The 16,127-nt window shown below is 45.4% G+C and overlaps 1 protein-coding gene across 2 annotated transcripts in view; it reads left to right on the top strand.

Annotated features, from left to right (window-relative positions):
* The window catches only part of CADM3 (cell adhesion molecule 3), a 30,413-nt gene that overhangs the window by 8,767 nt on the left and 5,519 nt on the right, over positions 1–16,127 (top strand). Inside the window, exons 2-6 of one of the 2 annotated variants that reach the window (XM_012661920.1) lie at positions 9,980–10,081; positions 12,156–12,296; positions 12,775–12,927; positions 13,613–13,750; positions 14,062–14,232. In XM_012661920.1, coding sequence (XP_012517374.1) covers positions 9,980–10,081; positions 12,156–12,296; positions 12,775–12,927; positions 13,613–13,750; positions 14,062–14,232 — 705 coding nt within the window. The remainder of the gene's footprint in view (positions 1–9,979; positions 10,082–12,155; positions 12,297–12,774; positions 12,928–13,612; positions 13,751–14,061; positions 14,233–16,127) is intronic. The other variant, XM_012661921.1, reaches the window with a different exon arrangement.

Raw genomic sequence — 16,127 nt, 5'->3', positions numbered from 1 at the left:
AACCAAGTCAAAATATGCATGCATCTCAGGGAACAAAAACAAGTATTTACCCACATCGAAGAAGAAACAGACACTCAAGGAAGGTTTAAGAAGAGAAGAAGAGGTCTTTTGTCAGAACAGTATTATTTGCCATATTGGAAACTGTGAGATCTGAAGACTTAGGAAAATATCTCTGTTTCATGGAAAAGTTAAATTTCTGAAAAGGTATAAAGTAAGGCTAACATGCACAGTGTGCCAGGATTTTAAAAATACAGTTTTTTTTTTTTTTTTAAGTGAGGAGAATGGAGAGGGAAGAGACTAAATCTCAGCTAGGATCGAGGGAATCAGTGAAACTAGAGTAGTGTGGATATGTAGAGCGGAACACATTTTTCTTCATGTAATGCTCCTAACCATTGCCCCGAACCTGTCATCCACACCCTGACTCTGATTACCCAGTGAAGGGAAACAGTAAAAACAAGTCAGGAAGATCAGAACCAGCGGAGATGAATGTTTTCTTGCTTGACTTCTAACAAATTAAACTTTTTCACAGCATTGTTATCCCACCACACCAAGCCATCGGGCTGAAATATCTAAAGTGTAACCTAAAGAGCAGAGGAAAATAAGATAGAGCCTGTTGAGAAAGGGAATTCTTCCATGCACTCCAACAGGTACCGAGGCGCTGAGATCAGTACTGGAGAGTATGAGCAAGCTGTTGGAGCCTGGGCTGAGATTTCTCATCTTCAGGGAATCTATTCTTTACTTCTCCCTGATTTTCTGGGCTTTCTGGCCCATTCCCAGTCCCTATTTTCCCATACCCTTCCAACGAGCTAAATTGAATTCCGCTTTCGACTCTGTTATGTTTCCTTTCCCAAGTAGTTTCCTAAGATGGGGGATTTTTTTTTTTTTTACACAGTTCTATTACATATGTGTGAAAGCAGCAAGATAAATTTAGGGAAAGGGTATAAAATCCCTCTACTCAGTTTAAGGGGACATCTAAAAGCTCAAAGTCTGGCTTCCTGACTGTCTCTCTATTGCATTAGAATGCAGATCCCAGTCAAACCTGTCCTGATTTCGGAAGTACGTGATCATGAGGAGATGGGGTGAACAGACACTCCTGAAATGGCTCGGGGCTGCTACCATCCCTGGCCTCAGGCTCCTACCCAAAAACACCTGATGAGAGTCAGTACCTGCACAGAACCTGCTGTCTACAAGTTCTTACTGAGCCTCCCCCGTGCTCAGCCTTATCCTGTCCTCTCAGCCTCTTAGTGCAGAACACTAGATGCTTGTCTAGAGCACACAGCTGAGTTCTAGAAGGAAGGAGCTAAGGCGAGGAAGGGGCTCTTTGGGGATCACATCCCCTTCCTTTTTGTCTCCCAACTGCAATTCTCCTTGCTACCACTCAGTGTTGGCTACAGAGGGGCTTGTTTTGGTTGGGGGCCAGCCCAGGGCTCCCTCCCAGTGCTAATGCACCGAGAACACTGACTCAATAGCAAATCAAAGCAACAGCTGTCCCCACCTCCTTCTCTGCCACCCACTTCCCAGTCTCTGCTCCTCGGAATCTTAACTAAGTCTCTGAGGGCCCCCCCTCAGCCTACCACAAGCCCACTTCTGCCTCCAGATTTTTTCTCTCTCTAGCTCAAGAATAGGACGTGCTCCTCTGCTTTTTTTCTCTCTTCTTTTCTAGCCTCTGTCTCCCACTTCACAATCAGGTTAGCATTCCCACAGCTCTCCACCTGCAGGTGCCGGCAAGCACACGCGCACGCACATGACACATACATGGCCTGTCCTCCTAGCCACCGCTTTAGTTCCTAAGGGCATGGCGATAGCTTCTGCCCTGTGGCCTCTTTTGTGGGAACTGGAACTTGCCCAGAAGTTTATGAAGATGCCATCTGTCCTGTCTTCAGGGATTCACTCCTCATCTCATCCCAGCTTCTCCAACCTGCCCAGCATTTAGTAGACTCACTTCCCATGAGGTCTGGAGTCCTGGGGTTCCTCACTACCACATACAGGGAGATGGGGAGTAGGAAGGGTGGATGTCAATGGAAACAAAGTCACACTCAAGGCAACTTAACCTCTGAATTAGCTAGTCCACAAGGACTGCTACAATAGGACAATGAGTCCAGGAGACTGAGGTCGTAACCACAGCTCCTGCTAACTACCTGTGTGACGATGCTCAAGTTCCTAAACCTCTCTGAGCCTTGGCTCCTCATCTTTAAAATGAGAGGATTAGACTACATGCTCCTTAGCATCCTTGTCAACTCTGAAAGTCTATGCTGCTAAGGATGACAGAGGGGAAAATGTTTGGAGGCAGAATGAGGTGTAAGAGATAGAGGAGAGAAATTACTGAACTTTAGCAATAAAGTCACAAAGGACATTAGTTCCCTCCTCTGGTAGAATCTGAACGATCTTGGGAATAACCGCCTCTGGCCATTAGGGGTCAGTAAAAAGTGACCAGACATGCAAATTGTCTGCGGGGTTTTAGGAAATACATAAAATATATTTATTCAAGACATCTTAAAGTTTGGATATGGAAAAACATTTCAATTTTATTTTTTTTTTTTTTGAGACAGAGTCTCACTTTGTTGCCCGGGCTAGAGTGCCGTGGCGTCAGCCTAGCTCACAGCAACCTCAAACTCCTGGGCTCAAGCAATCCTACTGCCTCAGCTTCCCAAGTAGCTGGGACTACAGGCATGCGCCACCATGCCCGGCTAATTTTTTCTGCATATTTTTAGCTGTCCAATTAATTTCTTTCTATTTTTGGTAGAGATGGGGTCTCGCTCTTGCTCAGGCTGGTCTCGAACTCCTGAGCTCAAACAATCCGCCCACCTTGGCCTCCCAGAGTGCTAGGATTACAGGCGTGAGCCACCGCGCCCGGCCCAATTTTCTTAATTTATGTCTTAATGTTTGGATGTGGAAAAACATTTGGGATAACTTTTTTTCAGTGAGAAATGAGGGTTAACACCAAGATACACTTTTGTTTTAAGCCCACCCTAACACCCACAACAGGCAAGCTAGCCAACTACCCCAAAGATTCCCTCCTCATTCAGCCTGGAAAAGCCTAACCACATACCATTCCATGCCCAGGAAACAAAAACTTTTCATTGCCACCTGCTTAGGACGGAACCAAAAGATGTCTGCCAAGGTGCAATAATAAATCTGTTTCAGCTCAAATTGTGTACAGGTCCCTTCCAAACCTAAATCTCTTGGATAATCTAATAGTGTAGGACTCTGTTTCTATAAATCCTGAATCTCTGGCCTAGGATTTACCAAGCTAAGGGGCTAATCCACATGTCAGGAACTTCTTATAGTGAAAGTTCTGTTCCCCCCACCTATTTACCATATATTTTCATTTATATCCTGTATGCCTCATAGGAGAGTAAAGAAAAGCTAGGAGAGAGTGGTCACTTTGGGCCCTAGAAGCTGCTGGATAAACAAGACTCCAGGAGAATAAACCAGACGAGCAACAGAAATAATAGAAGGAGGGAACAAGGAGGATCAAGGTCTCAGTCTCCCAGCCAGAAAGAAGGTGGGGTGGAGGGGCAGTGAGGTGGAGAGAAGGCCTAGACCCGGAGGCAGACAGCTGAAGCGAGACGGAGCTCCAACGTTCTGGAGGGAATGTGAGCTGGAGCGCATCTGAGCTAAGGAAAGGAGATCCTTTAGGAGATCCTGTTGCCTGGGAGAGGACAGAGGCCCATCCCTGAGGAGCAACAGAAAAAGAAGGAAATACACCTGAAAAGACAGGGGGTCCCAGATGACAGAATAACTGCCACCTCTTATGGCCCAGCTCTGTCAGACTGCACTGTCATTTCATGGATACTAGGGAATTAGGAGCTTAGGGGAGGATAGACATAGAAAGAAACAGAGCAAGAAGTAAGAGAATTTTTTGATATTCACGAAATCAAAATCTTAGACTAGGAAACCACACAGTGACTTCAATAAATGTGGCATAATTTCTGGCTGCCCAAAAGCAAACGAAGGAAGTTAAGTGTAAAGAGAATCCTTTTTGATCAGGGTTTTGTGCTCTCAAGTCAAAGCCATTCCCTCAAATCTTGGAATTGTCATCTATATCAGGATTCAGATGGAACCGGTCCAGTTTCTTCCAAATGCACAATCAGACATTCACTGTCAAAGAAAAATGTGGCTCTGAGCATAGAGAAAAGCTCCACAGACTGAGTTCTGATTCTCATTTTGCTGTGGCCATTCTCTTCTGTGTGTGATACAAATGTACATAAGGATTCACTGAGAAGCTGGTGTCAGGGGAAAATGAGAGTGACAAGATCTGGTCAGGGAGCCCAGCAATGGATGTGGATAAACCATTCTAAAAGTGGGTCCCTTCAGTATTCTGGGCCACAGCCCCCAGTATGTTTTTCCCTTGCAGATAACACTCCTCCACCCACCTGTCATGGTAGTCGTGAGGAATAACAAGTAGGCTGGGATGAACAGTATTTTTAACTCAGGAGTTAGAGAAATGCTGAGTCATCATCATCATCATCACCATCATCATCAACTCCCACTCAGGGAGCTGGTTTTCTCTATAGTCAGAGAAGCAGGGCTCTGGACCCAAGAACTGGCAAGGCCAGCAGAGGATATGCAGGCGTGTTCTGTCTCCTTGTCCCACTATCTAAAATGTGCACCTGTGACCCTTTTTATGGCCCTAAGGCCAATATGTTGTAGGTCCCCAAAACAGAGAGGATAAGGAAGATACATAAACCAAGCAATCAGGGGTGATACTGGCAGACTCTCATAGACTTCCCTACCAGAGTCACTCAAATTGGAGATAATACATATTTATTTATTTGAGTCACTCATTTGTTTATTCGATAAATATTTATTGAGCACTTACTATATTCAAGGTCCTATACTATGAGTGAAAAACTGATTCATAGGTGCCAATGCATGCTTTAAGGAGGCACATTAGTAAGTCTCCAATTCCCACTTCTGCTACTCTTAATATGAACAATCAATCAGAAGGAAATGAGTGGGTGAAAGGGCTACTTTGTCCTTTTAAATGCTGGGAATCCTAAAGATATTAGAACCCATCGGTAAATAACCCAGGAATTAAGAAACCCCCAAAGCAACTGAGGGCAAACAAGGAGATAATGTTTTAGTTTTTAGCCTAGGTGCTAGAGTGCTATGAAAATGTGATGGGATTTTGTTCATTTTAAATAGATACATCTGTTGCCTGGTTAACTGAAGAGTCCCACATCACAAGGCACTTAGGGGTGCATGACACAGCCCTGAAAGTATAGATGAAGATGCATTAAAAATCCAGTTAAGGCCTGGCGCAGTGGCTCACGCCTGTAATCCCAGCTCTCTGGGAGGCCGAGGCAGGCGGATTGTTTGAGCTCAGGAGTTCAAAACCAGCCTGAGCAAGAGCGAGAACCCGTCTCTAGTAAAAATAAAAAGAAATTAATCGGACAACTAAAAATATATAGAAAAAATTAGCTGGGCATGGTGGTGCATGCCTGTAGTCCCAGCTACTCGGGAGGCTGAGGCAGAAGGGCTTGAGCCCAGGAGTTTGAGGTTGCTGTGAGCTAGGACGATGCCACGGCACTCTAGCCCGGGCAACACAGTGAGACTGTGTCTCAAACAAAAAAAAAATCCAGTTAAAGTGCAATTCAATGGTACAAATCGCAGAACCACAATGACCACAAGCACCCACTCCCAACTTGGTGCACTTGTTGTTTTTATCATACTGCAGGTGAGTGCTGTGAATATTGTTTAGGTAAGCCACTCCTGGCCAGCAATGCAAGAAGGAATCTTTCCGCCTTTACCCCTAGCCCACCACTGCACACATGAAGTACACATTTCTGTAGAGGGAGGCAGTGCAATGAAGATGTGCAGAAAGCCTGGACTTTGTGGTCAGAGAAACCTAAGTTTAAAGTCTGTCCCATCCAACACTTATTAGATGCATTATATGGACAGGTTCCTTGTCTCAGCTTTAACATGTTTGTTATAATACCTACCTATTAAAAGGCTTTTCTGGAATAATGAATATACAACATTTTACTTGGATCTGGATATGCAGAAATTGTTGATAAACATCAGTTCCCTCTTCCTTATGGATTTCTGGATAGTCTACCCTCTTCCTTGGCCTATTTCTTCCTATCCTGTTTGGTTTGCTATTTCCTCTGTACTGGCAGATTTTGAACCTAATTTTCACAATAGAAGATGCTCAGTGTCTGATTCATTTAATAGATAAATATTTACTAAGCACCTTCTATGTGCAATATGCTCTATTAGGGCCAGTATTGGATATAAAAGGAATTGGATCCTACCTATAAAATCTTTATAATTTAGTTGGGAAGCCAAGCTTGCAGGACAATGTAGAAAGGGATGCATAATCTAAGAAAATCAGATGAAGTGTTGTAACTCACACAAATGGGAAACTATTTCCATCTGGGACAATCAAGGAAGACTTCTTGAATGAGGTGCCACAAAAAAAAATATATATAGGTTTTAAGGATAGATAGGGTTTAGATGTATGAAGATGGGTGAAGGCCATTATCAACAAAGTTACTGTAGGAAAGGGAATGGATGCATGAAAGCAAAGGGTTTATAGGGAGAGTTCCAAATAGCTTCACGTGTCTGAAATACGAGGTGAGTGAAGTGGAGAAAAGACAAAGTTGAAAGGCAGGTTGGCATCAGACTGTGCAGGACCGTGAAGGCCAGGCTGACAGATCTGGATATTATCTGCAGACAGCGGAGAGTCGGTGAAGGTTTCTAAGCAGAGAAACAATATGACCAACACCATGGAAGCTGTCTTCATCTGTTGTTTTGAGTTGCCTGGGCCTTCCTTCCCTCCCTAATGGTTGTGTGGTCTCAATGTCTGGCCTACATGACAGAAGCTCTTTCCTATGTCCCTGAGCAGAATTTTTACTATTTCTAATTAAAATTCCATCTCACCCATTTAGAGCACTCCTAAATTTTCCTTTCCAGTCTGAATTAACTGAGGGGATTCATGTCGATGTCATAAATGATTGGCGCAATCTGAATCCAGAGAAGGTGCAAGCCTTTCATGACTTAGGTTGTAATTTCTGCTACGTATCCCTGTTTCTGTTGATAGCATTATAATCACTCATCCACTCCCTGGGGAGTGGCCATTCAGAATTTATCACACAGGTTTATAATTTTATAAAAACAGCAAGAATATTTTCGGGCATATTAACAGACAGTTCTCAAGAGGAGACATGAGGTCATAAGTGTGTTTCAAAACTAGAGGGAGAATGTCACCCCCAAGGGAAGAAAAAAAAAAAAACCCAGCCACTTCTTAAACAGTTTCTTAAAACACTATAAACCTGAGTGAGTTCTCCATAAACCTGCAGAGGCAACATATCGTGCCTATCCCCAATATGCCATTTATTGGAGATGATTTGTTTAGTTATCGGTCCCCTCATCTGAACAATTCAGTTTGGTCTGAATGGCCTACATCACCACTTCACTTATTCATCCTATGCTGAAAAAAAAAATGCCTGCAAAATGCAGGAGGAGGGAAGGGATGAAAGAAATATGGGCAAGGAGAAAAGCGACTGAGGAGGATGCAGAAAAAAGCACAGATGAAAGAAGAAGCAGGAGAGGGAAGACTAAGCCCATGCTGTTGGACAGAATACATGCTCTGCCTGATTAACAATATGCATAGCACAGTGCCAAGCGCGGCTGAATGAATTACCAGAGCCAAATAAATGTACTGAGAGCCCACTATGGGCTAAGTGCTAAAGATACAAAGATGAATAACATAAGGCTCCTGCTCTTAACCAGCTCAAGGTTTAGATGAGGAGACCTAAAACTAAACAAGTAAATCGAGCTGGAACGCTATAAGAAACAGAAGCTGTTGAAAAGGCTTTGAGAGCATCACCAGTGAAAGAGTATTCCTGAGAGGTATGCTATTTGTGTGCCTTTAGGTAAGTCATTGAAGCTCTCTGAACCTCATCTTAAAAAGCAATTCGATCTGGCTGCCTATCTCTCAAGGTTGTTTTGAGATTAAATGAACTCGTGGTTGAGAATCCACTCAGCAAATTGCAAGTCCAATACCAAGGTTTGAGATGGCTATTTCCTCCCCTCATTTGAGCAAAGTCCTATTCAGTGCTTACTTTGCGCACTGGGTTCCAATACTGTGGGGCTGAGCAATGATGCCTCTCTGGCTTCTCCCTGCCCCTCCGCCATCCTGACACAACCAATCTGGTTTCCTACTGTGTGTTGACACAGTGCACCCCCAAATACACAACCTGGAAAACAATATGAAGCACTCACCAATTTCAGGTTGCTTCCATCCTTGTCCACAGAAGGCAGCAGAGGAGGGCCAGGCACCCAGGGTGGCTCTGGGGAACTGGACAGCCCTGGCTTCCCTAGGGTTTCCTTCTTGTCTCTCTTTATCAACACTTCCCTTTCCCCCCTTCCCTGCCTACTTCTCTCTACTTGTTGTAGTTTTTCTGTTTTCTGTACCTTACTCCCTCTCCCCATTTGGGCGTTAGTGCTTCTCCTGTTTTGAGAACAGAGTCATTTCTCAAATCTCTGGGAAGATGTTTGCGAGGAACAGTGGAGAGGGGAGGTGCCTCCATGGAGACCGGGGAACCTCTGGAGCTATCTTACAGCCCCATACCTATGCTAGGACTCTCATACTTCCCCCTCCCTCCCTTCTTTCCTCTCTCCCTCCCTTCCTTTCCTCTCTCTCTCCTTCTCCCCAACGCCCCCTTGCCCTCTTCTCCCGCCCTCCACGTCCTCTCCCTCCCTTCTCTCTTCTCCCCTCTCCTCTCCCTTTTCTTCTGATTAGGCCATTCTCTCTCTAGTCCTGTCCCCTTTCTCCCCGACGGACCCTAAGCCCATGTCCCGCTTCTCTTTGTGGTCTCGACCCCCACCCCCGCGCGCGTCCTCTCTTGGTCTTAGCGCCCCCTTCTCCCTTTCCTCTCCCACCTGCCTCTCCCCGGCTGGCTCTGGGGCGCGCTGGGACGACTGGCAAAGTTCTCCCGGGACTCCTGGGGCCGGGACTAGTAGCAACTCCCGCCTCTGCTCAGCAGCCGGTGACCTCACTGAATCTTGCGCACGTGATTGGCCACTTCAGGGCGCTGAGGCGGGAGACCCAGGAAAGATTCCCGTGGCTAGTTTCTTTGTCCCTACGCCTTTTCAGGTTGGGTTGGAGAGGTAGGTCCTTGACGCTACTGCACTTCACAGAAGAAATGAGGCGGTAACTTCTAGGAAGAGAGGTGCTGACTCAGGCCCTGGAAAAGGGGTTTTGTTGTGCCAAAGGAAGGAGCAGAGTTAGGGGCTGAGGGTGGAGTAGGAAAACTTAAAAGAAAATTTGAGTACCCTCCCCAGAAGATAACAATCTGGGAATGTGGAATGCAACTTTCAACCCTAACCATGATCTCCTGCCTCAGTGGTGGGGGTCTCACCTTGAAACAAATAGAGCTTTGGATTTGGAATCAGGCGTTTAATTTCCAGTCTTTGTTCTTCTATTTGTATGATCTTGGCCAAGTCATTTCATTCTGTTTCCACTCTGCAAAACAGGAATGATAATATCCCTGCACAGGTTTATCGAAAGGATTAAATGTGAAAGTATTTTCTAATTATTAAACCTGCAGTTAATTTAGTGAATAATGTGGTATAGCAGAAAGAATCCTGGATAAGGAATGAGAAATCTTTGGTTATCTTTCATTTTTCTGTAGTGACCCTCACCAAGTCAAGTTTAACCTCTATGGTCTTCGTTGTCCTCATCTGTGAAGTGAGAGATCTCTGTGATCTCGTTGGCTCTAACATTCTATGATTGACTGATAAAACTCAGCATCCTCCTTTAATTCCCCCTTCAGAGGAGAAGTCACTTCCTCTTTCAGAACTCTAGTTAACTTCTCCCCTTTGTGAGAAAGCTACCTTCTCTTAAGTGTCCTGGTAAACCTGCTTTTCATAGAGGCCTAGCCTCTCCCACACTCCCGACAATGAAAGTGTAGACCCAAAGTGTAGCAGTGTTATATGCAGGGCTCATCCTTGATGGAGATTCTCTCCCCAGGCTACTGGCAGGAGCAGGATTTGGAGCTGGGAACTCTGGCTCCGCTCGACGAGGCCATCAGCTCCACAGTCTGGAGCAGCCCTGACATGCTGGCCAGTCAAGGTGAGAATCCAGGCCCCCTCATCTCAATGTCCCTCGGTTCCTTCACTCATCCTCACGTCATCTCCCCCTCATGGTGCCTCGCCACATGTTCTCACTCCCCTCATTACCACCAAACTCTTTCTCCTTCCCATTTGGCATTTTAGTTCTTAGTCTGCACCACCAACTTCTCTTGCACCTCCTCCTTCTTCCCTTACTCCAGTACAGAGACCTCTGTACACCCTACACCTCTTTCCAAAAATAAAATGATTCCAGGGGAACATGTTACTTGGAATAAAGAGGTTCTGGAAAGGCACAGTCAAGGTAGAATTCTTCAAAAGGAACCAGGGACAAAAGGATTACTAGTTGAAAATCGGCACATGGCAATGGTAAATGAAAGGTTTCCCAAACCATTTGTTGAGAGATTTTAGGAATATATCACTGCAAAATTTAGTCAGCCAGCTCAGTATCTGGCGCACTAATCTCACGACCATAGTTTTAATTCTCACATTAGATGATTAGTTGAGAAGCATTCCTTCGAAAAGAGCACTGCATTGAGAGACAGAAGAACAGCGTCCTAGTCCTAACTAGAATTAGTAGAATGAGCTTAGGCAGTCCTTACGTCTCCATTGCCTCATTGCCTACTCTGTCAAATGAAGGAATTGGAGTTCATGATCCCTAAGATCTCACTCAGTTCTAGTTTCTGTGATTCCAAACACTAAAACTAACCACTAGGCTTTGTGCTCCAACGTGGGAATCGTCGCCCTGAACAGCTGGTGCTTGGTGTCTGCTCCAACACACACACCTTCACTCCTCAGGGCCTCTGCTCTGCTAGGAGTGCCTGTGGGGTATTTCTTGAAAATGGAGTTCCAGTGACCAAGAAAGAAAGAAATGAGCAGACAGGGCAGAGGTAAGGTCAGTGCCAAAGGGAGCGTAGAACTGTTTCTAAAGTGCTCAACAGGGAAATGTAGAAGTAAGTTTCTTGGAGATGAACAATGCTGGTTAAGTAATTTAGTGCTATGGAACGGATTTTGTGGATGTTTCAGAATCAGCGTTGGAGGGTGTTGCCTATTTTAGATTAGTTCTGTGGAGGTCAGTGCCACTGAGTCACAGAAAGTCAGTTCTGAAGATGAGGGAATCAATATTGGAAATCAGAATCCATGCTTTAGGGAATGTGGAACGATATTGGGTAGAGGAATCAGAGGCAGCAGATGTCACAGCGTCTGAGGGGCTCACAGGCAGGCCTGGCAAGAAGGCACATTTGGGATTCAAATGGCTCGTCCATAAGATACCTTATTAGTCGTTTTCGTTTTGTTTTGTTTTGTTTAATTTGACTAAGGAGAGAAGGATTAGAAAACATGTTTTCATCACATTGAAGGGAAAACCTTAATCCTTCACTCTTTAAAATGACATCAGGATGGTGATTTGGGTTTGTGTGTTGGGAGGTGGGTAGCGCTAACACTGAAGGGAATACATTAAGGGACTTGGCGATTGACGGGAAGTTATTGTTAGAAGAATTGAAAAGTATGTCACAATGTTTCAGTTTTTATTTTTCATATCTTGTTTGTGTGTTTGGCAGTTTTATCAGCTACCACTTGTGTAAATGAATGTACAGCCCAAGGGCTGGTTTGGCCTTTTCCCCATTTCAGTTTTGTGATTATTAGTCACAACTGCTTCCCCTGTTCTTGTTCTTATGTTAATATGTAGGTGGTGGAAGGAAGGCGAAACATAGAATGACAGATGTGTATGTGTGTTTTCAAAGGGGATGGTAGAACCATACCAGAAAAGATACATGTGGACTGGTATGTGCAGATTTGGGGTGGCTTTATTCCCCTAACTATTTGTGGCCATGTCAGTTCATTCAGCAAACATTCAACAACTGACTGTTTTTCTGTGTACTCAAAGCAAGAAAAAAGAAGGTCTATCCCCCCACAACCACTACCTCTATTCCTTCTACTATGAAGCCTTAAGAGTACATAGAGGCCTTGTGTACACCAGGGCCTTGGATGCTCTGAATTAGATGAGATGAACATTGGCCCAGAAATGGGTAGAGAGGCTCGGGGTTCCTCAGGAAACTAATCCTGCTCTACTCCTGCAGACAGTCAGCCCTGGACATCTGATGAAACAGTGGTGGCTGGTGGCACCGTGGTGCTCAAGTGCCAAGTGAAAGATCATGAGGACTCATCCCTGCAGTGGTCTAATCCTGCCCAGCAGACTCTCTACTTTGGGGAGAAGAGAGGTAGTGTCCCATGAGTTATCTTTCTCCTTGGGGACCGTGGGCAGATGAAGGGAACTGCAGAGGAGGGAGGTGTGCTGTTGGAGGATGTGACAAGCCATGGGCTCCCCGCCTGGTTCCAGTATTACAGCTCTGACTTAGGCCATGCATAGTCTTATAGGGTCGTGGAGTGACTTCACCCCAAAGAAGCCCTAACAGGTAGCTGATGTCAATGTTGCTCCAGGTGTCGCACAAGGAAGCACACAAGATCCAGCATACTTTTCCAGCCTATACTTCCATACTTTTTTCCAGCCTAGTATCACTTAGGCTACATGGCCAGCAGTCCAGAAAAGTGAATGACCCAAAGATGGCTCAACTCAGGAGCGGTCCCCCTCCCCCACCATACTAGACCCCTTCCCTCAACGAAGCTGGCCTGGGATTGGGAGATAAACATGACAGATGCCAGTAAAAATCTGGCTTCCCATTCTCCTGATTCCCCCAGCCCTTCGAGATAATCGGATTCAGCTGGTAAGCTCTACTCCCCATGAGCTCAGCATCAGCATCAGCAACGTGGCCCTGGCAGACGAGGGCGAGTACACCTGCTCCATCTTCACAATGCCTGTGCGAACCGCCAAGTCCCTCGTCACTGTGCTCGGTGAGGCTCCCAAACCCCCGTGTCTCCACAGAATGCTTCCTTGCAAACAAATCTCCTGATGTGGGTCCCTGAAGCAGACTGGAGCCAGGCAAGTCTCCACACGCTTTGGAAAAGTTCGGCCTGCGTTCCCCTTGTAATGGGATAAAATGCAAAGAGAAATGGGTTCAAATCATTTTTTCTCTACTTACTGTTTTATCTGGAACAAAACTCTCACTCTCTTTGAGCCTGAATTTTCTAAATTATAACAGAAGGATGATCCTGTCCACTCTACCTACCTCCCAAGATCGTGTGAGGGAAACATGAGATGTGCATGCAATGTATAATTATAATTTCCAAGACAAGTACCGAAGTTGCTTACATGCTCTCACCTTCATCCTATATTTCAACTTCCCTGACCCTCACACTATTTCGGTGGACACTCAGTTGTGTTATGGGTGGAAGGTCATGTATCATGTCTCGGGTATGGTACATTTTCCCACTACCATACCCCCTCCCCCAGGTCTTCCCTCTGGTTGTCAGGGAGGAGATCAAAAAGAAAGATGGTATCTCTAGTCTTCTACCCATCATAAACCAAAGTAGAACCCAGGTATCCTGACCCCCAGAGAGGCCATCTCCACAGGGAGAGCTGAAATGTGACCTCATGGTGCCTCTCCTTCCTATCCTGGCCAACCCCTATCCATGGCAGGAATTCCACAGAAGCCCATAATCACTGGTTACAAATCATCATTACGGGAAAAGGAGACAACCACCCTAAACTGTCAGTCTTCTGGGAGCAAACCTGCAGCCCAGCTCACCTGGAGGAAGGGTGACCAAGAACTTCATGGTGAGTACCTCCTGCCCACGGTTACAGAAAGAGGTGGTGCTGGGAAGAGAGCCCAGGAAGTATATGTCTTTGTATGTGCACATAATGTAGGAGAAAGGGGGAATGACAGATATCTTGTGTGCACTCACGTGTGTGTTTATATGTGTGTTGAGGCCTGCGTTCTCCTTGTATGTACATATCCATTTCACAACTTTCTAAGTTTGTCTAGGTTGTGACTCACCATCTGTATGTCTACAGTGGGGCCTACATGGTATCTATCTCTGTGTGTGTGTGTGTATGTCTGTGTGTGTGTGTCTGTTTCTGCACTCTAGGAGAACCAACCCGGATACAGGAAGATCCCAATGGTAAAACCTTCACTGTGAGCAGCTCAGTGACGTTCCAGGTTACCCGGGAGGATGATGGGGCAGTCATCGTGTGCTCTGTGAACCACGAATCTCTGAAGGGAGCTGACAGATCCACCTCTCAACGCATTGAAGTTTTATGTATGTCATGGGCTTGGGGGTGAAGAGGATCAGGTATGGGATGGGGAGCAGAGAAAGGAAATGCAGGAGACTGTGTATGAAGTAACATGTGTAAAGCGAGTAGTTAAAAAATGAGACAAAGGACATCAGGACTAGGCCAAAGTTTGGCAAACTCTTCTGTAAAGGGCCCCACCGTGAATATTTTAGGCTTTGAGAGCCATACAGTGTCTGTCCCCACTACTTAATTCTGCCACTGCTGCAGGAAAGCAGTCATAGACTGTATGTAAACAAATGAACTGGGCTATGTTCCAATAAAACTTTATTTACAAAAGCATGCAACTGGCAGGGTTCAGCCCAAGGGGTAAGTTTACCAGCCCCTGAGCAAGGCTAGCGTAAGGTAGCCAGACAGTAAATTGTAGTGGCAACTGTAGCAAATCAGGAGTCCCAGGACTTAGTTTCCAGTCTGCACTGCACCACTTACTAGCTGTGTGATATGAAGAAAATTACTTTACCACATTGAACTTGATTCTTCATTTGCTAAATGAGAGCAATGAATGTGGTGATCATTAAGGCTTCTTCTCAGTCTAACATTCTATGATTTCAAGAAAATAGGGGTGGTAGGAAAACACAGTCTCTCTGGCATCATTATTCCCAGATCTTTTCCCTACTTGGTACTCCTCTATTTGCTATTCAATCCATTGCTAGACCCATTACTCAGACTTCAATAAGACATAGGTTTGGATGGCATTGCTGTCCACTTAGCAGACTCAATCTGTGGGTAGACAAACTGGATTCCAGCTGCAGTGCTACCACTTACTAGCTGAGTTACTTTGGCCAAAGCATTCTGTCTGTGGTTCCTGTTTACTTCACTTATCATGAGGATAATTATAAAACAATATATATGAAAGAACTTTGTAAACTTCAAAGTTCTATATTGCTATAAGGTGTTTCTCTAATTACTGATTCTGACTGTGAGGCCTCTGGCCTTGGGCTCTTCCCCTAAGCCTTGGTCCCTGGCCAGGGCTAAAGAAGGCTCTTCCCTGCCCCAAAGACTCCTCTGTTAGATACCAGACCATCTGGTACTGGTTACTCTCCTGGGCCCTTTTGGCCAAAATGTGATCAGTAGTCACTCAACAAATGCTATACTCCAGGTACTGTGCTAGAGATTTTTATGGCTGTGGGACCCTGAAACACCCATTCTTTCACCTGGCCTGATTCTCTTTGTCCCATTTGATTTGACTGAAATGCATTCATTAACTGGTTGTTAAGGTTGGCTCTGTCCTTAGGGGAAACTCAGCCTCTTTATCTGTTGTTCTCAACCAGCATCTGGTTGCATTGTTCTGAGGCCATCTGGACCTAGCCTCCTAAGCAGCCCTTGGCGTCAATGGCAGATGCCATTCTTCCTTTGCAGAGCCTATCTATATCATGTCAGTGCCTTTCTGCAGCCAAAGGATGACCCATAGCTCTTGCTGTTTCAAAGCCCTCACTGTATGTTTGGACTGGCCGTTCAAAATGATGTTTTGTGTTCAGGCGTTGCTTCCATTTCTAAGCTCTCTTGCAGAGTAGAGAGAACTGAGAAGTTGTGAGCTCAGTCAGTGGTAAGTTAGGTTTATTTATTCCATCAAAAATATATACTAGGTCCCATCTGTGTGTTAGGCAGTGTGCAAGGCACAGGTGAACCACTTATTCCCCTCATCAGCTCTCTGTTAAGATATCTGGTAGGGCCCCACCAAGGGCAGACCTTCCAGAATCCTACCACGTGAGGCTGCGGTACAACAAGTTGCTTACACGTGCAATAGCAACAGCGGTCTTTGCTCACAAGAGGTAGGGGAAGGAAGCCTCTTGGGTTCCTGAGACATTCAGAAGTAGAAGCTGTCGTGTGTAACTGGGTGGAGGGATCTCCTAAGCGGTGTGGG

The sequence above is a fragment of the Propithecus coquereli genome, unplaced genomic scaffold (genome assembly GCF_000956105.1).
Source record: "Propithecus coquereli isolate 6110/MARCELLA unplaced genomic scaffold, Pcoq_1.0 Scaffold74, whole genome shotgun sequence".
Classification (NCBI taxonomy): Eukaryota; Metazoa; Chordata; class Mammalia; order Primates; family Indriidae; genus Propithecus; species Propithecus coquereli.
The sequence above is the reverse complement of the archived record's forward strand: the minus strand, read 5'-3'. Positions and strand labels throughout refer to the sequence as shown.